Genomic DNA, 27,061 nt, shown 5'->3' with positions numbered 1-27,061 from the left:
ATACCAAACGGTCTATAGAAGCTTCTGTTGCAGAGATTATAGATCACATTAAAACTGCATGGTCCCTCAGAGGCGTATGTGGTTGTGATAGTCATGGCGTTTCTGTCCATATAAGTTGCTCTGTCGACCGAAGTGCCAAGGGCATGTGTTTATGTACCACACGGTCGGGGCGTTTTGATACAAGTGCCTCGTTTTTTAATTTTGCTAATTAAACATCTGTTTCTTTTAAGAACTTGGTTGAACATTTTTTTTCTACAATTTTATTAGAGGTACATTTGATTATATTGGTAGTTTTTATTACCTATGGGTACATTTGGATTTTTGATGCATTTTATTTCTTGGTACATTTTTATATCAATATACGTAAAATTTTAACAAATTAATCAAGTTTTCTTATGAAAATATTAATGACTTTGTTTTAATGAACGAAGAGACAATTAAATATAAGAACATAAATAAAAAGTTCTCTCTTCTTTTATAGAGATAAGGAAGAACTAGTTAAAAAATCAAAATAAAGGATTTGATAGTGCTGCCCATTTTGACGCCAAGAGCTTGATGCCAAAGTCTAACTCAGCTTCAGCAGACCTATTACATTAGAGCTCCAACTGTGAAATTAAAGCCTCAGATGGAGATGCTCTAAAATAGCATTTTGCTAGTCATATATTTGGATATGAAGACTTTTTCGTCGTAATTAATTTTGCCCTAATTGTGGACGATGATCAATCTTTTGGATTCAATTTTCCATCCTCTTCTGAACTTTTCACTGTTGCCCCTCCCCATTTCTTTATCCTGTCTTCAGCTTTGGATGCCTGCATGGTTAATGTACATAAATTACATCAGTCTCTTTTAGCCAATAGCTTAAAAGTGCAACTTCGGTATACTCTTTTGTGTACATCGATCTCTCTCTTTTCACGTCGCCCATCACGTCATTTTGACATATGGACGCAGAGAGAAGATGCCATATTGCACACGAAATGGGAGTAAATTGAAACCCTTACCTCCTTGTTCCAGTTGGTTTTATAAACCATTACGAAAAGGACACAAGTCTGAAGGATCGTCCCTAACAACATTCCAATCCATATGCCCTGAAAATGATCATCGTATAAATGTTAATTTTAACAATTGAAGTGCTAATAAAATCTCTCGATGTAAAAACTAAAACCAACGAAATGTTGAGAGGTGGGATTGTGGGAATATGAATGAAAACTTACCTTAACACCCCAATCAAGCTTGTAGCCGAAAATTAGGCCCAAGGGCACCCCAATGACATAGTAACAGGCTATGTTCACATAAGCTACTGCAGCCTGCCATCCTGCTCCAATTGCAACCCCAGAAAGAACTGGTTGAACGTTGTTAATAACAATGCAGGTTGCCAGCAATGGTGTAAGCTGCTTCACGAGAGCTTTAACCTCCGAATCACTTGAGAACAGGGCTGGATATTTGTCCCGGGTGATGATGAGGATGAGCGAGAGGATAGCCCCGATCAAAAAGGAAGTTATTACCGCTACTACCAGTGAGAACTTTGCTGTTCTTGGGTGAGCTGCTCCTAGTTCATTTGACACTCTCACGCTGCAAAATGTTTGAGTTCATTACGACAGATATTTTTGTGTGTTCTAAAGTTTGTGGACTTTGATATGAATTAAAAGTTGACCTTATTGCTGCGTTCATGCCCATAGCCAACATGACCGTCCATCCCAATATGTTCATGCTGCAAATTCAACAATGCATATATAAAAAAACTAGTCAATTAAATCCAGTTTTTCATAAACCAGAAGAAAAAAATAGTTTATAATGTCTACATTGATAATATTTAAAAGCTATATTATGCTGAACAAATTAAGGACACCAGATAATTTTTACTACAAGCGATATTTCTACTTTGAATTAGACTAAAGAAAGAAGAGAGAACTCCAACGCGATAGTCTGGGATGAAGAGGAAGAACATATCTAAATTAGAAAATAGAGATAACTAAGTGTACGTAGTAATAAGGAATGAGAATTCTCTCCGAATTCTCTTTGTGAGGATCTTGAGGATCCTCTAATCACATCCGTTTATTGTACATCGTGCAGCCAATTTTCGTCAGGTACTGTTTATATTTAACTTTAAATAAAAAGATTTATAATGATTTCTAACTGCATAATATACGATAAACGAATGTGATTAAAAGATACAGAGAGGATCCTCACTCAGTAATAAGGCCCCTCAATGTTTAAATCCAAATGATGCAAGCTTCCAATACAAATTTGTCAAGGATTTCTGATGACTAGAAGCATGAAATCAAGAGAGAAAAGTGATTTGACCGAAAGAACAAAAAAAAAAAAAAAAAAAAAGGAGAAAAGTGCTTTTACAGAAAGAAGTTTTTCCATTTCGTGAGTCCAAAAGTATGAAAAAAAAAAAAAAAAATTGATTTTATCTTTTTTCTTTATGTAGACCCGCAAAATGGGATAAAATATTGGTAATCATAAAAAGTTATATATATATATATATATATATATATATATATATATATATTATGCAATCCGACAATTTGAGATTAAAGGGACGGTTTCTTAATCATATCATTTCTTTGTTTAATTAATTTATAGATTTCATGTTTTATATGAAGTGTGGTCTATGCTCAAAAGAAAATTTCCAATTCCAATTCCTTATTTATCCTTATAAAGTTTGGTAAACTTCCTCCGTGAGATTTTTTTTTCTTTTGCCAAACGATAAATTTGTTAGGTTGATGTTAAATTAAGGAGCCGACGAGGTTCAAACTCACGTTGTGATGCAAGTGCAATACTCCTTTGTGGAGCAAAAAATAATCAAGAATAATATGGAGGCGACACGTGAATTATGGGGGTTAAAATGATAAAATTACCCTCAAGGAACACCAGAACTCTTATGCGCACGCAGTGTGCAATCATTCCACAATCAAGTCATAAGTGCCCAAAATAGGTATTTATTCAAAACTTATTTCATCCATCCTTATCAAATCTTCTCCACAAGGTAACCCCCAAAACGTTCCTTTCAAATTATATTAATTAGCTAATTAATTGATTTATTACCTAATTAATATATTAATTGGCACTACAAATTACACCCAAAAATGCCATAAAGGGCTGGTCACCATCTCTCCAAAGGGGACCGGCCATGCCCTATATATGCTACCCCATTTTCCCTAAAAACCGAAGTTCTACACTCTTGCTAAATTCCCTAAATTCTCTAAACACTTTTCCCTCAAAATTCTAACTTTGACATCGAAGGTTCTTCGGCCAAAGCACCCCTCCCCCCCCCCCCCCCCAAATTCATCGTGGGCGCGTGAGGCTCTTGGCCTTGACCTAAGGTGTTGTTTGTTTTCTAGGTGCAATTTTGTCCAAGAACAAGGAGGAATAAATTTACATCCACAAATAGGTGCTTTCATTGAGAGTTGAGTCACACACTCGTAGAAGACTCTCGCATCTAAGGTTTTTCGTTTTCTTGTTCATTTGTAGATTTTTCGTATATTCTTATTCTTAGAATTTTTATTTCTAAAAATTCTTTGTAAAATGTAAAAGATAAGTACAATGGTAAGGGATTCAGAAATCTTGACGAACGAAACTTCCTATGTTCAAAGATCCGGATCGAATGATGGAGGACGAGACGTAGCCCCACCATGACAATCCACAAGGCTCAACACGATGGCAAGAAGAGCAACTTTACCACCAATGAGCACCACCATTATGGCAGCCACGGAGACTACCATGGCAATAGGGAGTGGGCCAGCTCCATGGCAGTGAGCTCACGGTGAGCAAGGGGCAGCGAGGCAGCCACCAGCTCAGGCCCACGCCACTTTGCAGCAGCAAGCCCAAGTGCTAGAAGCAGCCCAAGTCGCTGCCCTAGCCTCGCACCCACGTGTGCCATACGCCGAGTAGCCCACTCTCGTGGCCCAACCTGCTCCCACGGTCTAGTCTGCTCCAGTGGCCCAGCCTGCTCCCGTGACTTTCCAAGCAGCCCAAATCGGTCCAAAACTAGTTTAACCGTTTCGGCTTTAAATTTATGGGCCTACGATTGAGCTGGGGGCATTTTCATCACATTTCTTCATGGATTTGACATTTCCCAACTCAAATCTCATGCCCGGAGTCTACCACACTGCTCAAGGAGACATTTTCCTTCTAAGCTTTTCCAACCCAAATAGACAACACTTATCTCGACAAGTTATAGAGTTGACGAGCGCCATCACACAGCAGACGACCTTGGTGAATCAGCTCTTGCAGCGCACAGAGATGCAATGTACCCCTGACGAGGTGTCCCGAAGTAGGACAATGACAGACGAAGAACCTTTCCAGCAGTGTCCCGACAAGCAACCTCTCAATTAGCCACGATCCGAGCGATCTAGCAGCTTACCCTCCCGCCTGGGTCCTCAGGATAGCGTATACTCTCATCTTAGCGCGCGGATGAGCGTGTATTCTTGATCAAACCCATGGACGAGCATACATTCATGGTTGAGTCCATACTCCGATTATCAACATGGACAACCTTTTAGGCAAAGTGTTCATTCACAACTAAGCTCGCAAGGAGCATTCTCCACCTCACATTGGAGTAGGCAGCACGACGGATGGAGAAAAGCAATCACTCAATCCTACTCAAGTTCAACAGGCAGCCTATAAACAGCTCGCTTGCTCGCCAGAAACATCCCACATGCATCCCAGCCATGACATAGATGAGTCGAGCATAATGAAGAGTGGCCTAGACCAATAGGTCACGACCAGGGTGTGAGATCCCCTATTTTAAAATTAAAAAAAAATATTTATTTAGAGTTTTAGATGCCAATTTTATAGGTAATTAATGGTGCAACATGGAAACGGGAGGTGGCAGGGGTGGATATGTTTAAGTGCTTCGTCACTTATATTTCTTACACGTGTGATTATAGGTTTAATGAATAAGCAGTATAGATTGCTTAGTCTTCATCAAAAAGTGGTTGCGTGGAAAGATTTTAGGACACCAGTTTATCCTTGCCTTTGAGACCGCCAAAACCATCCAATTGCAACTAAGTTGTTGCCGGTTTCCCTAACTTATAAATAGGAGCCTCACTCCATTGTTTTTGGAAATGAGGCGATGTGTAGTTTGTGAGCTCTCGTAAGAGAGAAAGATGGAGATAGCATGCAATGCATGCATTACGTAGAGGTTGATGTGTGTGTGTGTGTGTGTGTGTGTGTGTGTGTGTGTGTGTGTGTGTGTGTGTGTATGTGTGTGTGTGTGTGTGTGTGTGTGTGTGTGTGTGTGAGCTCTCGTAAGAGAGAAAGATGGAGATAGCATGCAATGCATGCATTACGTAGAGGTTGGTGTGTGTGTGTGTGTGTGTGTGTGTGTGTGTGTGTTGTGCATATATATTTATATATACGTTAGAGTGAGAGCTTAGAAAGAAAAGAATAAGGGAAAGCTAGGGTTTGAGGTGTGCGGAGATGTTAGTTGGGTTGTCTTGCCAAAGCTTGGATTATCGAGGTGAGTTGTCTAGGTAATGTGTTGCAAACTAGTCCTATTTTCTGATAAATGGAAACCATGAGATATCAGGCGATTTATCTATATTCAAATCTCTCTATTTCAAGTCAAGCATGTTGGAATTTGTGGAAATGCTTTCGGAATTATTAATATAGTGATATATGAGTAATTGGAATTGTTCATGGAGCATGAGAATTTTAGTGTTGCATTAATCCGGGGGATAAATGTAAATTGCACACGGGGACATTAGGGCATGATAGCCAGTAGGGGTCACGCAGTGAGTTACAATTTATGAAGGATACAATGAACACGTAAAAGGATGACGTGATATGGAATTAAGTGGCTAAAGCTTTGATATTATTATCCTATTTTATAGTACATTTAAAATGGCATCGCTTGATTGGCATATTTCATATTCTACTCATTGAACGACGGTGGTTGTTGCTCACCCCTCACCTATTATTTTACAGATGAGTTATTTGGCAAGACAGGTGATAAACGAGCTGAGGTTGTGTTAAATAAGGGTTTTAAGGATTTTAATTTATTACTTTTGTACACCCTGTAAGGATTTTGGAGTTATTTTAATAAGAGGAGTTTATTTTCCAACCCGTTCCAATTTCCTTTTAATTATGTAGCTTTTAACTCACGTTTCGGATTCGGGTTTGAGTTTTTATTACCGAGCCAGTTAGATAGGTTGAATTGAATTGAGCTAGTGATATAGAACTTTAAGAGTATACTTCGGAATAAGGTTTAGTAAATTTCGAGGACGAAATTTTTTTAAGGAAGATAGATTGTGAGATCCCGTATTGTAAAATTAAAATAAATATTTATTTAGAGTTTTAGATGCCAATTTTATAGGTAATTAATGGTGCAACATGGAACCTGGAGGTGGCAGGGGTGGATATGTTTAAATTCTTAGTCACTTATACTTCTTACACGTGTGATTATAGGTTTGATGAATAAGCAGTATAGGTTGCTTAGTCTTCATCAAAAAGTGGTTGCGTGGAAAGATTTTAGGACACCAGTTTATCCTTGCCTTTGAGACCACCAAAACCATCCAATTGCAACTAAGTTGTTGCCAGTTTCCCTAACCTACAAATAGGAGACTCACTCCATTGCTTTTGGAAAGGAGGCGGCGTGTAGCTTGTGAGCTCTCGTAGGAGAGAGATGGAGATAGCATGCAATGCATGCATTACATAGAGGTTGGTGTGTGTGTGTGTGTGTGTGTGTGTGTGTGTGTGTGTGTGTGTGTGTGTGTTCATACATACTTGTGTGTGTATATATATATGTGTGTGTGTTGTTCATATATATTTATATATACGTTAGAGTGAAAGCTTAGAAAGAAAAGAAAAAGGGAAAGCTAGGGTTTGAGGTGTGCGGAGATGTTAGTTGGGTTGTCTTACCAAAGCTTGGATTATCGAGGTGAGTGGTTTATGTAATGTGTTTCAAAATATTCTTATTTTCTGATAAATGAAAAGCATGAGCTATCGTGGGTTTTGATCTATTTACAAATATCTCTCTATTTCAAGTCAAGCATGTTGGAATTTGTGGAAATGCTTTCGGAATTATTAATATAGTGATAGGTGAGTAATTGGAATTGTTCATGGAGCATGAGAACTTTAGTATTGCATTAATCCGAGGGATAAATGTAAACTGCACACGGGGACATTAGGGTAGGATGGCTAGTAAGGGTCACGTGATGAGTTATAATTTATGAAGGATATAATGAACACATAAAGGGATGATGTGATATGGAATTATGTGGCTAAAGCTTTGATATTATTATCCTATTTTATAGTACATTTAAAATGGCATTGCTTGATTGACATATTTCATATTCTACTCACTGAGTGACAGTGGTTGTTGCTCACCCCACACCTATTATTTTACAGATGAGTTATTTGGCAAGACAGGTGATAGACGAGCTGAGGTTGTGTTAGATAAGGGTTTTAAGGATTTTAATTTATTACTTTTGTACACCCTGTAAGGATTTTGGAGTTATTTTAATAAGAGGAGTTTATTTTCCAACCCATTCCAATTTCCTTTTAATTATGTAGCTTTTAACTCACATTTCGGATTAAGGTTTGAGTTTTTATTATCGAGCAGGGTCCAGGGCGTGACACAAGGGCAGCCGAAAATTCCACTGCCCCAGCAGAGGCAAATTCAAGAAGAAGTTGACAAGCTCATGACTGAACAATTATGCAATTTCCCGCGCAACAAGGCTGCTGATGATGCGCTTCAACAAGAAATGACCAACATAAATATGTCACCATTCACGGATGAGATTGAGCAGACAAGTCCCCCTCGTGGGTTCACTATGCCTCACTTCACTCTGTACAAGGGAGACGAAAATCCTGATCGACATCTTAAGCATTACCGCAGTACCATGATCCTCTTCAGGAACGACGACGCGCTTATGTGCAAAATTTCTGCCACAACTCTACAAGGCGAGGCGCAAGACTAGTTTCACACCTAACTGCCTCAGTCAATCCGGAGTTTCAACGAACTTTCCTTAGTTTTCACTAAGGAGTATACATCTAATCGCTCAATTAAAATGACATCCGACCATTTCTTCAGCATCGTAAAAGACCATTAAGAAACAATTCGCAACTATGTCAAGAGGTTCAAAGTGGAGAAGGCCAAGATTGTTGGCTACAACGAAGACATATCAATGACAACATTCAGAAATAGGCTTCCCACCGAACACCCTTTATTCGGAAAATTGATCATGGGAGAAGAACTGACCCTGGCAGCTTCGTATGCTTTGACGGAGCAGCACGCACTATGGGACGAGGCCAAGCAGTTCAACAAAATGAGTCGGAAAAGAACCGCATGGAATGTTCCTCGATCAGAGAAGACTCAATGCTTGAAACATTCACCAAGTTCTTAGTTCCAATCGGCCAAATTCTCCGTAAGCTCAAGAATGAACCTTGGTTCTAGCTGCCACCACCCATGAAGGGCGATCTTACCAGGCTGGATCAGACAAAGTATTGCGCATTCCATCAAGGACCAGGCTACACTACCAACGGTTGCCAGACGTGGAAGAAATACCTTGAGAAGCTGACAAATAAGGGCCGATGTGATGAGTATCTTGACAGGTCAACGACAAGGCTTATATAAGCAGGGGAAATCTCTATCACTCCCTGAACCCCCTTAAGGCTTTTCCAAATAAGTTCGACGTCTCAAGCAGCTCGACGAACAAGACCTTGCAAACCAAGGATTATCTAGTTTGTTATGCACTTTCTACCTTCCAGCACAATTGATCCATTTATGTGTTCTCAATGAAGATTCAAGAAGTTATTCATAAGCCAAGCTCAACTGCTATCTACAACGACTGCTCAAACCCCCATCCGGGTAAGCTCTTCAGTGCGAGAGGGTAAACTAATTGCTCTCCAATACGAGAGGGTAAACTAATTCCCCAACACCCATTCGGGTCTACTCTCCCGTGCGAGAGAATAAACTAATTGCTCTCCAGTGCGATAGGGTAAACTAGTTCCCTAACACCCATCCGAGTCTGCTCTCCAGTACGATAGGGTAAACTAATTCCTCGACACCCATCCAGGTCTGCTCTCCAGTGCGAGGATAAACTAATTGTTATCCAGTGCGAGAAGGTAAAATAATTGCTCTCTAGTATGAGAGGGTAAACTAATTCTCCGACACCCATCCAGGTCTGCTCTCTAGTGCGAGAGGATAAACTAATTGCTCTTCAGTGCTAGAGGGTAAACTAATTACTCTTTAGTGCGAAAGGGTAAACCAATTGTTCTCCAGTGCGAGAGGGTAAACTAATTGTTTTCCAGTGCAATAGGGTAAACTAATTCCCCGACACCTATCTGGGTAAGCTCTCCAGTGCAAGAATGCCACATAGCTTAAAAGATTAAATGCTTGAAGACCAACTAGGCAACGAATGGTTAGGGGGCAGCAACCACTTTGCACTCATTCGACCGCTCCATCTACATCAACTGAGAAATCAAACTCAAGCAGTTTCCTTATTTTTGGCAAGTAACTCAGACAAAGCAGCCCAAACTGTGGTCCATGCCACGCCACCTCATTAGCCTATGCCAAGCTGACTATTAACCTTTGTCGGCCAACATGCCGCACCACCCTGATGGCTACCCCGCGACAGCACCACCCAAGAAGAAGATAGGAGAATTAAGTTTTTCTTACATCGATGCGGCACGAAGAAGACAAAGAAATCAACGGAAAACGGTTATTTACACGAACAAGCAAAGAAGAGTGATAAGGGAGGGGAAACAAATATCCTCTAATTTTCTCTCTTTCTTGTAAGGACAAATAATTGCCCTCTGAAGTTGATTTAACCCCTACTTAAGGTAGGCTTAAATAGGCTTTGGAGGCGATTTATTTCCCTTTCCTAGAAGAATCTAATTCCAAGTCTAATTGAGAATCTACATCAAAGCTGGAGATCTCTACACCTGCTGCCTTATCCTGCGAGTAGCCCAGTAGGCGTGGGGGCATTTGTGGAGCAAAAAATAATAAAAAAAAAATATGGAGGTGACACGTGGATTCTAGGGTTAAAAAGACAAAATTACCCTCAATGAACACCGGAACTCCTACACGCAGTGGTGAAGCCACATGAGGGTGAGGAATGGCGGCCGCCACTCCCCTTGCCAAAAAATAGGACTTTCTATTTTTCTAAAACATCCAGACCAAACTGGTAAAAAAAAAAATTAAAAAAAAAATTGAAACGGCACCGTTTGTACGTTTCGAAATTAAAAAAAAAAAATATATATATATATATATATATATATTGGGGGGACCACTTCTCCCCCTTTCACTCTCAATCCCTCTCAAACTCTCAATGTTGCCGTGTTCCTCTCCCTTTTGCTTTTTCAACCTTTCTGCCAGAGAGCACAATAAAGCGGCCCCCCAAAGTCCCAGCAGCAACAAAAGAAATATTTTTTAATTGGAATTGAATTTTCAACCTTGAGAGATGATGATTTTGGGGACTTGCTTGATGATGTACAAAAGTTTTGAGAAGAGTATAATATTGTCGTTCCTAACATGGAGGATTTGCATTTCGTATCTAGAAATCAAGGCGAAAAGCTCCAAGACTCACAAACTTCCATTACTATCGTGTGAACCTCTATTTTCAAGTTCTTGATACGCAATCAATGAAATTGAATGATCGTTTCAATGAGGTAAACACCAAGTTGCTTCTTTGTATGGCATGTTTGAGTCTGATGAATAATTTGCCATCTTTTGACAAAGCAAAAATTGTTCGTCTACCCCAACTTTATCATCAAGATCTTGATCGTATGGACCTCATGAATCTTCCAATTCAACTTGATAATTATATTCACGATATGAAGATGCATAGTGAGTTTTTATCATTGAGAGGAATTGGTGATCTTGCAAAGGAGTTGGCGAAGATGGGAGGTGTGCAAGCTATATGTTAGTGTATAAGCTTCTTACATTGGCTTTGGTGTTTGCTTCGGTGGAGAGAGCTTCTTCTGCTATGAAAATTGTGAAAACATTATTGCGTAACAAAATGGGAGATCAATGGTTGAGTGATAGCATGCTTGTTTACATTGAGAGTGATGTATTTGCTTTTATTGATAATGAGCCTATTATGCGACGTTTTCATGATATGAAACCTCGCCATCAACAATTGCAATTTGTTTGTATTGATAAATTATGGAAGACATAACTATATAAAAGGATTTGGTTATTGCTATTTTTTTTAACCTTGCAATCTTTTAACTTCGCCCCTCCTCCCGTCAATTCATGGCTTCGCCACTGCCTACGCGCGAGCAGTGGACAATCATCCCACAATCAAATCAAAAGTGCCCAAAGTAGGTATTTATTCAAAACCTATTTCATCTATCCTCATCAAATCTTCTCCACAAGGTAACCCCTAAAACATTCCTTTCAAATTATATTAATTAGCTAATTAATTGATTTATTACCTAATTAATCCATTAATTGGCTAATTAACTACACATTACACCCAAAAATGCCACAAAGGGCTGGTCACCATCTCTCCAAAGGGGACCCGTCATGCCGTATATACACTACCTCATTTTCTCTAAAAACTGAAGTTCTACACTTTTGCTAAATTCTCTAAATATTTTTCCCTCAAAATTCTAACTTTGGCATCGGAGGTTCTTCGGCCAAAGCCCCCCCCTCCCCCCAAAATTCATCGTGGGCGCGTGAGGCTCTTGACCTTGACATAAGGTGTTGTTTGTTTTGTAGGTGCAATTTTGTCCAAGAATAAGGAGGAATAAATTTGCATCCACATCCTCTACCATTGTGATAGAGGACCACTTGTGCCATGAGACATTTTTTCACATGCTTATAAGATGAACTAGGCTTGACAATGTCTCTAAAAATACCTAAAAATTAAAATGTAATTAGCAGAGTTATGAAGAGATTAAGTACTCACCATATGGATAGGCCATCCACAGAAACTTCTGCATTCTTGAGATACCCAGCAAAGAGAATCAGTGCCATGAAGTACCATACTTCTAAACTGCACAAGATTTAAAAAACATAAAATCAAATGAGCTTGTTCTGGAAATTCATTTGATCATTTGGGATCTCTATGAAACCAATAGATATAATACAAAATTAGAATTAAACAGAATCTATAATATTGTAGATAATTGTTATTCGCATTTCACAAAACTAATCACGAACAACTAATTTAAAACTTGTTTGATAATTTCTTTATTAAGTTTTTAAAATTTGACCTTATTTTGATTTTTTACCGTTACCAATATAAAAATATTTACTATAAATAATTATCAAACAAGTCCTAAATTGGTAACTTAGTAAGTGCGGTGTGGTGTGGGCTACTTGTTTGGTAGCAAAAGCCGAAAAGCAGAAGAAAAAGTAAATATAAAATCATATGCTAGGTAGCAGAAGGCAGACCAATAGAAGAAACGGCAATTATAAATCATGTTGAAGAATAAAGACATAAAGCTTTCAGGCGGTCCGACCTATGTGTGGATTATTGTCATCCACACATAAAGACACGATGGTGGTTGTTGGCTGGTGTGGTCACAAAGTTGTGTTTCTACTTGTATTAAAAGCCGAGCATTTTTAGTACGTACTTTGATTATCTTCATGGTTCCGATCTTTCATTTGTCATGGCCCAAGGCACAGTTGTAAAGTTGAATCCACCTCTATAAATTTGAAATGTGGATGACAACGATTTGTTTTTCAATGTGATTGTTTGATACAGCCATATTTGGGAGATCTGTCTGTCATATCTTCTGTGCATCGCACTGGGTGGATACTCACCGGATCTTCTTTATGAGATCCTCATCGGATTTTCTATGTGAGGATGAATGTTAGATGTCATTTATACAATAAATAAATGTGATTGAAGGATTCTCAAAATCCACACAGAGAGGATTCAGTGAGGATCCTCATTCATATATATATATATATATATATATATATATATATATATATCATGTTCATGGAATACGATGCATTTTTAAAATGTCTTGGTAGTGAAATAATAGACACGCGAGACTCAAAATCTAAGTTTGGCATTGGATTACGAAATTTTACTCAACTAAAATCCATGAGAATTTTGAAATGAAGTTAGTTCTCATTTCTATATCAATTTAAAAATAAATATTTTATTTGAAATAGTGAAATTTTAATAAATAACAAGGTTCTAAAAAATGTTATGCGCTAGTCGGACGGCGGGCTAACACTTAGCGCCTAGGCAGCCTAGGCAAATTTAAGTAAATTTCTTGTGTATCTTGTAAGTAAGTGCATATTGACATTTACAAAAAATTATACTTATATAAAATTTATGAATACAATAATAAATGATAAGATGCAAAACTAGTATCCAAAGTTCAAAATTTAAAAACACACATATATGCCATATTAGTTAAGATATTTTGAATGATTATATCTAATTTTCATAAAAATAAAAATAAAAATCCCACTTGTGTCAGTGTGTGGTGTGGTGTGGTGTGAAGGGAGATGGATTGTCTACCCTCCCCTCCTCATACCCTTCCCATGCCCTCCTGTTTTGTGCGATCACGGTTAAATCACGTCAACATTTGTTTTTTGTCTTATTGTCTTATTATTTTTATAAAAAAATTAATATAAAATGTTGATGTAACTTAATCGTGATCGCACAAAACAAGAGGGCATGGAGAGGATATGGAAAAGGGAGGGTAGACAATCCATCTCCGGTGTGAAGAGGGGCATGCATCCTCCCAAATTTCAAAAAGCACCATGTGTGTGGTCATGTGTGACCCTTACCCTCCATCCCTAGTCCCCATCCCTCACACATCAATCAAGAGACTCCTTTTTGTGTGAAAACCAAAAACTTTTATTCATTTTATTTCTTTCATTTTTCTCATCGGCTTCGTCTTCTTTCCTTTCCATTTCTTCTTTCTTTTTCTTTCCATTTTCCTTTTGTACATTCTCATTTTTTTCTTATTTCCTCTTCTTCTATTTTGCACTGTAAATTCCGCTTCTTCGAAGGATTTCAGAGAGAGGGAGTCGCAACAGCTAAGAAGGTGGTGGTGCACAGAGAAAGGGAGGCAAAGCGATGGAATTTCTTCTCAGGAAACCTCCACTCCGCCTACACTGCCGTCTAGACAGCCGCCTAGACCACCGCCTAACAACTCCCTGATTTTTCTTAACGATTCGAACCTAATTGCATCAGCACCACCACGCCCAGCGCCTAGGCGGCCGCCTAGGCTATTTTTTAGAACACTGATAAATAAAAACTTCGCCGAGCGATGTATTAAAAAAAGTGATATTGTCTAGTTTCTAAACTCATACACTCTTATTATAACACGTGAAATAACACACCATGTGTTTTGTGTTTTCAGTACTTATAAACATTTATTTTTGTGGTATTATCAATTTATTTATGTTATAATGAGTTGGTTTATTTACTAAGGCTACCGTATTATTGTAATTATATTTGTAGTACTACATGATAATGTGACCACGAAAAGTTCTGTTATTTTAGCATTTAAAATTTTTACTTATTTATTTTCAATAAAAGAAGGGTAGTGCTATTCATACATCTTTTTTTACCTTATATACACTTATTATTAATTTATATTCATTGATCATCTTCAATTCATTCAATCAAATGGTCGAAAATTAAGTAGAAATTGTGAAAGATAAAAAATGGTGTGTGCATAGTACCACCAAGTTAAAAGAATTCAAGGGGCCGGAACAAGAAAACAAAAGAAAGATGCGTGAAAGGGGTTTTAATTACCAGAGCATGATTGCGGAAGCGAGAGACAACTTAACAAAAGCCCAAAGATTATGAAACGCCTTCCATGAGAATCCAACCCAAGCTTGGCCACATGTCCCAGAAAATATATAACCCAGCTGAGCTAAAACTATGAACCACCAGGACGCGTTGAGCACGACCGCCGCACCGACCAGTCCCCATCCGACCTTCAATATCAAAATCCAGCTGAACAGCGTATGCAGGATCAAGGCCACCGCCGATATCACCGCCATGACCATCATCTTTCTCTGCGACTGCAAAAACTTGGCTATCGGGAAATTCATGGCGTACGCGAACAACTGCGGTATCATCCATATCGCGAACACTCCCGCCGCCTTCGATATGTCGGCGGTCTGCCCTATCGCTTTGAGAAGTGGCTGAGCAAAGATGTAGAGAAAGGAGAGGAGTACGGCAGTGGAGTTGAGGATCACCCACGACCTCTGCATGTAGATTCCTAACATGTCCAGCTGCCCTGCTCCAAATGCTTGCCCACATAGCGTCTCGAGAGCACTCCCCATTCCAAGCTTCAAACATATTATCAATTAATATGTGAGATTCAAACTCAGTGGGTCTTTGTCACAGTTAAAAAACTGACAATAGCTACTGACATTAATATTAGTAACTATTGCCAGTTCTTGTAGTGAGTGTTGAGCGTGGAACAAAATCCACATATATGGATATTCATATTTTTTATATTTGATTGAAGGGTATGGGAGAGGGGGAGATATACGTACCATAACGCCGAAGGAGAAGCCGGCGATGACAGAGTTTTCAATGGAGACGGCGGCAAGGTCTAAGGTGCCAACTTGGCCGGCGAAAACTTGAGTGATTGCGCCGAGGGAATACTTGCATAGGGAGGTGAAGATGGCGGGGCCGGCGAGAAGCCATAGCCTTTTGGTTTCTTTGAAGAACTCGCGGAAGAAGTCGCGGACGCTGACGATGGGAGAGATGTCGTCGGCATCGGGAGTGAAGGAAGCGGTGGAAGTAAAAGAAGGGTTTGCCGGCGGAGCCAGGGACTCTAGGTGGTCGTGCAGGTGATGATGATCAAACTCGTCTGTCGGCGGCAGAAGCGGCTGCTTGTTATCCGCCATATATTAAAGAGAGGGAGAGAGTTTGCGATTGCGTTTGCGTAGGTGTCGAGAAATTTACAACTGAAACGTGCGTGGAAGCCTAGGTGTATGGAAAAGGCGTGGGCGAGGATTCCTTTCCCACGTATGCCGGAGAAATTTTTAGTTATGACGGGAACACGGATAGTATATCACGTGTTTTTATACAAGTTGTGAAAAATTTTAATTTTTAAGTTATTAATCTTTTAACACACATAATCCATCATTTATATAGGAACACGTGGTATACCATTTCGTGTGATGATCACATGGAAAAATCCCTCCATGTGCTGCACGAGAAATTTTTGCAGGTTACCATCACTCCAACACAGATTGACAGCTGGTGTTCCAGACAAATTAAACTTCGACACCTACCCTTTGTTCGTTTTAAATGACTTGACATGGCTTTTGATCTAATTATGGTTAATTGTAATTAATAAATGCTGAAGTAAATTTAAGTTGTTAAATTTCAACCGTAAGATTGATCCAGATATGGGGTTTAGGATTTATTTACACATTTTATAAGCTCTTGGATTTATTTACATCTGACGCTTCTAATTAAAAGTTAAGATGACTACTAAATAATGTGGCAATGACATAGAAATAAAAATAAATTTTAAATAAATATTTTGATAAAGGAATATTGTGAAGTTAAAAATAGATCCAGCTTCCTTCATGATCTCTTTGCCGTTTGAGTCTGCAACTCTCCAACAACAACAACAAAAAGGTTTGCAATATGACAATGACGAAATTCATCATTGTCTTTGATGCAGTGAATGCTTCTTCATGGCTATATAATACTATTTTTTTTGCCATGAAAATAAAAAAAGGAAATTGAAACAAGAATGATGTCATTCCAAAAAATTCTTCTATCTGCATGAAAATATGATTTGTCTTCCTCATTCAATTACAATTTCCTCATGAAATTTTAATATCCAACCATCTTTGTTCATGTTTGCAGAGTTTACCACTTTAGTTTTCCTCCCAATTTTAACTTTTTGCAACCATTAAATAGCAAACAATAAACTACTCAACATTGTACAGTTAATCACATCGTTGGAATTCAGGGAAATCTCCATCCCCCAATCTCCATAGATGTAGTAAGGCTTTGGATACGAGTTCACAAGAGTCAAATAGGCTTCTAGGGTTTTTACCTTTTTAGCGAAATTTCCAGTTTTTATTCATTTTAAGTTTTAATCTTTATTTATTTATTATATTAGTTAATAATCCACTTCATCAACTATATTATTTAATGACTAAAAGTCTCCACATCACTCTTAATTAGGACCATTGGATGTTATAAAATCTGAAGGCTCAGAAAAATGTAAAAATATTTGTCAAAATGTTTGTCTCTTTATTCTATCCCTATATATAATTTTCCCAACAACTGCTTTTATATATTATGATGTGACATGGCATTTTTAGCTTTACAAATAGACTTGTCGTACACTTTATGTTTTTAATATTATTTGTGAGTATAAACTTGTGGCATGACATCCTTGCATTTTATCGGCTCATTATTACATGTTTGCACGGTGTCTCTTAGTTATTTGTATTGTCCTAGGTCATGGACCAGCTTCACTTGTAGTTCACATGCACCGTTTACATTCACTTTGGATCCAGAGTTAGGTGTCAGCCTATGTTTTTGTGTGATGTTTTGGACTCGTATGTGATGTGACTAGCACAGCTCACGTGATGTAGTACTAGAATGTAAAACCTACACCCAATCTATTCCATTGTCTAAATATCTATGCAATGGACTTGTGTGCTTATATAAGTTAATGAGCATTGATTTCTTATAATAACGGTTTGAGATTTAACTTTGAGATACCTTGTTGTTGTACCTTGCATCTTTGACATACTTCTGCTGCAGGGTACCTACTACATACTACTATTATGATATTTTTGAGAAACCATATACTTGTTTTACAGCTAAGAATTACACTTTTCGAAAAGGTTTTACAAAACTTTATTTTCGAACCCACTCACCCTTATTTTTCGCCCCTCCAGGATTTTAGTGGCAGAGGTTTTGTGACGACAAAGATTGTTGGTAAAAGCTGTTACATAGGAGACTTCTCCTTTCGGTATAAATATCCTTACTCTTCTTTTACTGCAATTTATCTATACTCTAACATCACTTGTGTGATATGGATTTAGTTCCGCTCACATGCACACTCTAAATTAGTCACTTTTATGTTTTAATTTATTCACATTTTTCATATCACTACACTTTATCACTTCGTCACCTTCTAGGGGTTGGCCAACACATCCAGATTTGGGTGTCTAGATGGACATTTTGGGTCGGGGTGTGTCAATTTAAAATTCCTAAATTGTAGGAAATTAGTTGTAAGCTAGCTTAAGTATAGATATATTAAATAGAAAAATGCTAAGTTGGCAATTGATCAAAGTATCTTAATCGAATTTTGTAAAGTAACAAATGTTTAGTCTAAACAAGTTGGAAAAACTATAAGGGATTCTAATTACTCGTATATATGTATTTATTTATTTTGATATAATGACCTAAAAGGAATGTAAAAATATTTGTCCATATCCTGACCCATATAATATTGAATATAATGATGTATTGGGGCCATATATATTTACCCTAAGCCACCTAATGAGTGTTGTATATACGAAACTTGTAACATCCCACATCGTTCAGGGGAGTGATCCTTAAATGTATATTCTCATCCCTACCTAGCACGAGGCTTTTTGGAAGCTCACTGGCTTTGGGTTCCGTAGGAACTCGGAAGTTAAGCGAGAAAGGGGCTAGAGCAATCTCATGATGGGTGACCCACTGGGAAGTTGCTCGTGAGTTCCCAAAAACAAAACCGTGAGGGAATGGTAAGCCCAAAGCGGACAATATCGTGCTACGGTGGTGGAGTCGGGCCCGGGAAGTGGTCCGCCCCGGGCCGGGATGTGACAATTGGTATCAGAGCCTAACCTTGGTCATGTGTGTGCCGACGAGAACGTCGGGCCCCTAAGAGGGGTGGATTGTAACATCCCACGTTGCCCAGGGGAGTGATCATTAAATGTATATTCTCATCCATACCTAGCATAAGGCCTTTTGGGAGCTCACTGGCTTCGGATTCTGTAGGAACTTCGAAGTTAAGCGAGAAGGAGGCTAGAGCAATCCCATGATGGGTGACCCACTGGGAAGTTGCTCGTGAGTTCCCAAAAACAAAACCGTGAGAGAATGGTAAGCCCAAAGCGGACAATATCGTGCTACGGTGATGGAGTTGGGCCCGAGAAGTGGTCCGCCCCTGGCCCGGATGTGACAAAACTAAACTTAAAATCTCTTACTTAAAAATAAAAATATTTACCCTAAGCCACCCAATGAGTATTGTATATACAAAACTAAACTTAAAACTTCTCACTTACAAATAAAAATTAAGTAACATTACTAAACTATAGTGCTAAATGGCACGTGACAACATGCTGGTTTTAACATTTTGTTTTTGCTCAACAAGCTAATTTTAATATTTAGGATTAAGTCAATTAACATTTTGTTTTTTTAAAGAGATGTCAATACCAAAAAAAAAAAGAAAAAAAAAAAAGCAGGCTAGCATTACAATCATCTTAGTTGGACTAGTTTATTATATTTTTATCGTTACCGTATTGATCAGGTTGATCCAAAACTCTTCATTATTTTGAGAAATTAGCTAAAATAATCATAAATTGAATTTCAGTTGTTGATGGAAACAAAATTAAATACGGCGACATATTAATCAAATATTAAAAACTCAACATTTCAACATTTTAAATTACCACGAGATGGTTCTGAGTTGTAGACGAATTTTAGGCTCGTATTTCACACAATACATCATATGTTTGATTCCTGCCGCTAGTGAATCGCATGATAGCGACCAAGAAGAGGCTGAAATGCCTCTGTGAGTCTTCCCAGTCCCTAAAAGGGTGAACTGACGCAATGAAGCCACTAGCTGCTCCTTTATATATATATATATATATATATATATATATATATATATATATATATATATTAAAAAAAACATTTCAAAATTTAAATTTGAAAAATAATCATTTTGATCAATTTCCCTATTTTAAAAAAATAATTAAAATCTACTTTGTGAATATTGAACAAGTGATCTGCAGCCTTATTTGTTCGCTTAAAAAAAAAAAAAAGCACATGGGATGTATCCTCCGCGGTGTGGCCTGCTAGTTGTTACTAAAGAGTTGTATATGCACGTAAAAACAATAAGATGGCATTTTGCTTGACATATATTTGGATATTAATTTTGGCCAAATTGTGGACGTTGATCAATCTTCTGGATTCAATTTTCCATCCTCTTTTGAATTTGCTGCCCCTCCCCATTTCTTTATCCTGTCTTCAGCTTTGGATGCCTGCATAAATTACATCGGTCTCTTTTAGCCAATAACTAAAAAGTGCAACTTCGATATGCTTTTTTGTGCATATCTCTCTTTCCACATCACACATCACATGATTTCGAGAGATGAACACAGAGAGTATATGCTATGTTGCACAGGAAATGGGAGTAAATTGAAACCCTTACCTCCTTGTTCCAGTTGGTTTTATAAACCATTATGAAAAGGACACAAGTCTGAAGGATTGTCCCTAACAACATTCCAATCCAAATGCCCTGAAAATGATGTATAAATGTTAATTTTTAACAATTGGAGTGCTAATAACATCTCTCGATATAAAAACTAAAACCAATGTCACGTTGAGAGGTGGGATTATGAGAACTTACCTTAACACCCCAATCAAGCTTGTAACCGAAAATTAGGCCCAATGGCACCCCAATGACATAGTAACAAGCTATGTTTACATAAGCTACTGCAGCCTGCCATCCTGCTCCAATTGCAACCCCAGAAAGAACTGGTTGAATGTTGTTAATAACAATGCAGGTTGCCAGCAATGGTGTAAGCTGCTTCACAAGAGCTTTAACCTCCGAATCGCTTGAGAACAAGGCTGGATATTTGTCCCGGGTGATGATGAGGATGAGCGAGAGGATAGCGCCGATCAAAAAGGAAGTTATTACCGCTACTACTAGTGAGAACTTTGCTGTTCTTGGGTGAGCTGCTCCTAGTTCATTTGACACTCTCACACTACAAAATGTTTGATTTAATTAAGACAAACATTTTTGTGTGTTCTAAAGTTTGTGGACTTTGATATGAATTGAAAGCTGACCTTATTGCTGCGTTCATGCCCATAGCTACCATGACAGTCCATCCCAGTATGTTCATGCTGCAAATTCGGCGTGTATAAGTCATTAATACTACATTCTAGTGATATTTCTCTTCACTTGTAAGTTTAAAAACAATATCGTTTGTTCAAAAAAACAATACATATAAAAAACTAGTCAATTAAATCCAGTTTTTCATAAACCAGAAAAAAAAAAAATTTATAACGTCTATATTGATAGTATTCAAAAGCTGTATTATGAGCTCGTTTGGAAGTGTTTTTAAAATGACTGAAAGCACTTTTAGTGAAATTTATTTTGAGTTCCAAAAACACTTTAAAGTGTTTTTTAGAAAAAGTACCAGATATGTGATTCTCTATCACTCTCTCCCTCTCTCCTTCTATTTCAAAAACAAAAATAATAAATTTTCTCACACACTTTGTGTGTGCCCATATGTGAGTATGCTATAAAAACTGTTATTGACACTTTAAAATTTTTATTTTACATTCTTCACAAATATATATTTTTTTAAATATAAAAAATTTGGTGCATAATAAAAAATTTAAAATGCTAATAACAATTTCCTATGCTAAAAAATTAAATTTAACAGAAAGAAGCTTTTCCATTTCCTGAGTCCAAAAGTATGAAAAAAAAAAAAAAGCAAAAATGATTTTATCTTTTCTTTATGTAGACCTGCAAAATGGAATAAAATATTGGTAATCATAAAAAGTTCTATACCTATATACACACACACACATACCTTTTATGCAAAGGGATTCTCATTTTTTCCAAAAAATAGGGATTATGTATGAGGCCTACTCTACATCAAACTTCAATGATCCGAACCGTCTATTTTGTAAGTCTCTATTCCTAGATCATCTTTACAAAAATTCAATTCAATCCAAAATCATTTGTCCATTTAATTATCAAGATAAAATTTCATTGTTCTTATATAACATAGTATTCGTTAATTTTGTCTTAAATATTTCCAATTTGGCTAATATTTTGTAAGAATGATCTATGAGGTGCAACTTGAAAAATAGACGGTTTGGATCGTTAAAATTCGATGTCGTGTGGACCCTACAACTAATCCTCATTTTTATGAAAAATGAAGATCCCTTCCTTTAAAGGCTTCCTTTATATATATTATGCAATCAGGCAATTTGAGATTAAAGGGACGGTTTCATAATCATATCACTAGAGGGGTAAGGGAACGGGCTAAGCCTTACAATGGGCTAACAATAATGTGATTCAAATTTGCCTTTGGCGATAATCGAACCTAAGACCTCTCACTTACCAGTGAAAATGAATACTACTAAACTGTAGTACTGAGTGGCAAATTTCATGTTTAATATGAAGTGTGGTCTATGCTCAAAAAAAAAAAAAAAAAAAAAAAAAAAAAAAAGTGTGGTCCAATTCCTTATTTGTCCTTATAATGTTTGGTAAACTTCCGTTGTGAGATATTTTTTTTCTTTTTTGTCGAACGATAGATTTGTTAGGTTAAATGTTAGATTAGGAAACTGACGGAATTCGAACTCATGTCGTAGTGCAAGAGCAATACTCTTCTCTACTACTGTAATAGAGGGCGGCTTGCACCGTGAGACATTTTTTCACACGCTTAGAAGATATATTAGGCTTGATAATGTCTCTAAAAAATACATATTAAAATGTAATCAGCAGAGATTTGAAGAGATTAAGTACTCACCATATGGATAGGCCATCCACAGAAACTTCTGCATTCTTGAGATAGCCAGCAAAGAGAATCAGTGCCATGAAGTACCATACTTCTAAACTGCACATGATTTTAAAAAATAAAAATCAAATGAGCTTGTTCTGGAAATTCGTTTGATCATTTGGGATCTCTATTAAACCAATAGATATAATATAAAATTCAAATTAAACAGAATCTATAATATTGTAAATAGTTATTATTCGCATTCCACAAAATTAATTTAGAACTTGTTTGATAATTTCTTTATTAAATTTTTAAAATTTGACTTGATTTCAATTTTTCGTAGTTACCAATCTATAAAAAGTTACAAAAAATAAAATACTTTTTTTTAGCACTGCACAAAATGTTGAATGCATCCTACATTAAAATTTAATATTAAATAACTTATGTAATGACAACTTCGACCTTATTATTTAAAAAAAAAACTAAGAAATTTCTAAAAACATTCTAAATCACTTTTAACGTATTATTTACCTTTTTCAACTATTAAAACCCCTCACCCGAACAAAACCCTAACCAAGCTATGTTCATTGTTTAAGCTATCTGCATTATTTTATTCCCTGATTTTGATTTCAAAGGGGATTAGTCCCAAATATCTGCTTGGGATTTCCCAAGAAACTATACTACCCAAGCCTATTATTGATTGATTTAAGCCTAATATTTATTTATCATTCCCAGAAAACCATATTACCTAAATGCTTCTCTCTCCGGAGCTTCTCTAATAATATGTTTTTTTTTTTTTACTTTGTGCTATCAAGTTTAACCTCTAACCTTATAACAATTCTTCGGTCCTTTTAGTAATTGGTGACTCACTGTTTTCAGTGGTGAATTACTACAATATAACTCATTCAATTTACCCATTTCATTCAATTAGCACCTCTCAAGTGTCTATTTTCTTCTCTCCACATCAAGCAAGCAGGATGTTAGGGTTTTTTCCTTAAAAAAAAAAGATTTGAAGAATGTGGGGTGTATAGGAAATGTAAGGCGTATGTTGAGAATATGGGGTGTGAGGATATTGTAGGGAAGTATGTGATGTGTATTACAATAATTTTTAATTAAAAAAACAAATATAAGGTGTATTAAGTATGTAGAGTTCATTCAACAATATATGAGTGTTAATATAATAAGGCAAATAAAATAGCTATTAAACGAGCCTAAATTAGTTAACTTTGCAAGTGTGGCGTGGCGTGAGCTACTTGTTAGCAAAAGCAAAAAAGCATAAGAATAGGTAATACAAATCATATGTTAAGTAGCAAAAGGCAGATGATTAGAAGAAGAGGAATTATGAATCATATTAAAGAACAAAGGCACAAAGCTTTCCGCCGATCCGACCTAGGTTTTTCTATATCTACACATAAAGGCACGACTGTGCTTATTAGTTACTGTTATTTGTAAAGTTGTGTTTCTACTTGTATCGAAGGATGAAAGCATTTTGCATGTTATCTAATATTCTAATGGATAAAATATTAGTTTTTCTAATCATATTTTTTGAGTTCGAAACTTTTTCATCACTTAAATTATTATAATACTTTTGAACTCTACTTCTTCCTCTAATAATAGTAAATTTTAAATAAATAAATAAAAGATGAGACCATTTTTAGTATGTATTTGGATTTATCTTCATGGTCCCAATATTCCATTTGGCATGACCTAAGGTATAGTTGTGCATGTAAAAGTCGTAAAGTTGAATCCACTTCTATAAATTTGACATGTATACGAAGCAATGATATGTTTTTCGATGTGGATTGTTTGGTAAAGCCATTTTTTGAATATTTATAATATGGTATAATTTTCATCCACTCTTGTCATAACATGTAAAATAGTACCCTATGCGTTTTGTGTTTCCAATACTTATAAACATTTTTTTTTGTGATTTATCATTTTATTCATGTTATTGTACTTTGCTTATTTACTGAGACTACCATAAGTTTGCAATATATTAGCTATATCATCCACATTATTTTAAGGATAATCCTAGGAAGATCAAAATTTTAAAACAAATTTACAAACCAAATGATGTGTCAACAATAAAAAATAAACACGTTAAACAATATTTGAGTAATAATCCAATCGATCCACATCATTTCATTTGTAAAACTTGGTATAAAAATTGTTCTCCCTAAAATTACTCTTTAAGTAATTGAATTAGTAGTAATACGTGTAAATGTGACCACATAAAGCTACTTATTGTAGCATTTACATTATTTCAATAAAAGAATTCAAGGGGCCAGAAGAAAAGAAAACAGAGAAAGATGGGTGAAAGGGGTTTTAATTACCAGAGCATGATTGCGGAAGCGAGAGACAACTTAACAAAAGCCCAAAGATTCTGAAACGCCTTCCATGAGAATCCAACCCAAGCTTGACCACATGTCCCAGAAAATATATAACCCAGCTGAGCTAAAACTATGAACCACCAGGACGCGTTGAGCACGACTGCGGCACCCACCAGTCCCCACCCAACCTTCAACATCAAAAGCCAGCTGAACAACGTATGCAGGACCAAAGCCACCGCCGATATCACCGCCATGACCATCATCTTGCTCTGCGACTGCAAGAACTTGGCTATCGGGAAATTCATGGCGTACGCGAATAACTGCGGTATCATCCATATCGCGAACACTCCTGCCGCCTTCGATATGTCGGTGGTCTGCCCTATCGCTTTGAGAAGTGGCTGAGCGAAGATATAGAGAAAGGAGAGGAGTACGGCAGTGGAGTTGAGGATCACCCACGACCTCTGCATGTAGATTCCTAACATGTCCAGCTGCCCTGCTCCAAATGCCTGCCCACATAGCGTCTCGAGAGCACTCCCCATTCCAAGCTTCAAACGTATCAATTACTATGTGAGATTCAAACTCAGGACATCTTTGTCACAGTTCTTGTAGTAAGCGTACAGCGTGGAGCAGAGTCCACATATGGATATTCATATTTATATTTGACTGAAGGGTATGGAAGAGGAGGAGATATACGTACCATAACGCCGAAGGAGAAGCCGGCGATGACAGAGTTTTCAATGGAGACGGCGGCAAGGTCTAAGGTGCCGACTTGGCCGGCGAAGACTTGAGTGATTGCGCCGAGGGAATACTGGCATATGGAGGTGAAGATGGCGGGGCCGGCGAGAAACCATAGCTTTTTGGCTTCTTTGAAGAACTCGAGGAAGAAGTCGCGGATACTGACGATGGGAGAGATGTCGTCGGCATCGGGAGTGAAGGAGGCGGTGGAAGTAAAAGAAGGGTTTGCCGGCGGAGGGAGGGACTCTAGGTGGTCGTGCAGGTGCTGATGATGATCAAACTCGTCCGTCGGCGGCAGAAGCGGCTGCTTGTTATCCGCCATATATTAAAGAGAGGGAGAGAGTTTGCGATTGCGTTTGCGTAGGTGTCGAGAAATTTACAACTGAAACGTGCGTGGAAGCCAAAGTGTGGAAAAGGCATCCGCATCCAGTGGTACATATATGTTCAGCGGTCCATTTTGTAGTTTCATTTAGTACTATTATAATAAACATAATGTTTTTTGTCGTCGGAGAAAAAAGACACGTAACGAGGTAAAGTCGCGTTTTGATTCCAAAGTTTGCACTGCAAATCTTCACCTACATGTCAACGGCACACCTTAGTAATAATTTGTCAAATTAATTATAATTACTTATTGGCCATCTTAGTTTCTTCCTGCGTTTAACGAGCTAAATAGGTATTAACAAGAGCTGGCCAATCATTAATTCTAATTCCAAACACAATAACCATGTAACGTTGCTATTTATTCAAAGGGTAATGATAGGGAAATTAAAAACTAAATGATGTGTTACCCATACGAGTGATCACATTTATCAACGTTTCAGTAATAAACTAATCATCAACTTACATATCCTTTAGTATTCAAAACTTTGTTTCCAAATTTAGTCTTCTTAGAATTACCCTTATTCAAATTATCACATATGTGCACGGCTTGTGTTCTAAAAAAATAATAAAATGAAATGTTAGGGAGATCATCATTTTAGACCATGTTAGTAGAGCACGTGATGAAGTGGTTAATGTTGATTTTCTTTTTTAGTGATCTAAAGAGAAGAAATATAACTATCAACCGATACATTATGTGGTTTACAATACATGATCTAAAAAAATAATCTCTCTCACATTACTCCATTATAAAATTTTCTCGCATTTAAGAATATCTTCTTAAAATGGAAAGTTCCATGCGTAATTTATGACGAATCAGCCACAAGGAAACCTAGTTGAGCTGCATAAACGGGATGTCAATAAATTTATTCAGAACTCTATCCCAAGAACACAAACTAGGTATATTACTCATATGTTTTCATATCCATCTGATTAAGACTTGCGTTGCGTCTCCCTATAAGTTATAAGTGCA

At 37.2% G+C, this 27,061-nt stretch overlaps 2 protein-coding genes across 2 annotated transcripts; both read right to left on the bottom strand.

Moving 5' to 3' along the window:
- Positions 1 to 444: 444 nt before the first annotated feature.
- Positions 445 to 15,942, bottom strand: LOC137736275 (protein DETOXIFICATION 29-like). Its single transcript, XM_088682787.1, has 7 exons — positions 15,437 to 15,942; positions 14,685 to 15,226; positions 11,862 to 11,948; positions 1,652 to 1,708; positions 1,212 to 1,569; positions 999 to 1,085; positions 445 to 809 (listed from the first exon to the last, which is right to left on the bottom strand). Exons 1-7 carry the CDS (start codon positions 15,791 to 15,793, stop codon positions 720 to 722), a joined length of 1,578 nt encoding a protein of 525 aa, XP_088538913.1. The 5' UTR covers positions 15,794 to 15,942; the 3' UTR covers positions 445 to 719.
- A 3,907-nt stretch (positions 15,943 to 19,849) lies between these two features.
- LOC137737977 (protein DETOXIFICATION 29) lies at positions 19,850 to 26,169 on the bottom strand. The gene is made up of 7 exons (XM_088682788.1): positions 25,673 to 26,169; positions 24,979 to 25,520; positions 22,676 to 22,762; positions 20,979 to 21,035; positions 20,539 to 20,896; positions 20,341 to 20,427; positions 19,850 to 20,170 (listed from the first exon to the last, which is right to left on the bottom strand). Exons 1-7 carry the CDS (start codon positions 26,030 to 26,032, stop codon positions 20,087 to 20,089), a joined length of 1,575 nt encoding a protein of 524 aa, XP_088538914.1. The 5' UTR covers positions 26,033 to 26,169; the 3' UTR covers positions 19,850 to 20,086.
- Positions 26,170 to 27,061: the final 892 nt, after the last annotated feature.

Source organism: Pyrus communis, chromosome 13 (assembly GCF_041283825.1).
Source record: "Pyrus communis isolate YQ-2024b chromosome 13, ASM4128382v1, whole genome shotgun sequence".
NCBI lineage: Eukaryota > Viridiplantae > Streptophyta > Magnoliopsida > Rosales > Rosaceae > Pyrus > Pyrus communis.
This window is presented reverse-complemented; position numbering and strand designations above follow the sequence as displayed.

Excerpts from the sequence above, each read along its gene's own strand:
- LOC137736275 (XM_088682787.1), bottom strand. The coding sequence starts at position 15,793 with ATGGCGGATAACAAGCAGCCGCTTCTGCCGCCGACAGACGAGTTTGAT. Across the intron at positions 11,949-14,684 it reads GCTTCCGCAATCATGCTCTG|TTTAGAAGTATGGTACTTCA; the intron begins GTAATTAAAACC and ends AATCTTGTGCAG. Across the intron at positions 1,709-11,861 it reads GTGGATGGCCTATCCATATG|CATGAACATATTGGGATGGA; the intron begins GTGAGTACTTAA and ends TTGAATTTGCAG.
- LOC137737977 (XM_088682788.1), bottom strand. The coding sequence starts at position 26,032 with ATGGCGGATAACAAGCAGCCGCTTCTGCCGCCGACGGACGAGTTTGAT. Across the intron at positions 20,428-20,538 it reads AGCTTGATTGGGGTGTTAAG|GGCATTTGGATTGGAATGTT; the intron begins GTAAGTTCTCAT and ends CATCATTTTCAG. Across the intron at positions 20,171-20,340 it reads AAACCAACTGGAACAAGGAG|GCATCCAAAGCTGAAGACAG; the intron begins GTAAGGGTTTCA and ends TAATTTATGCAG.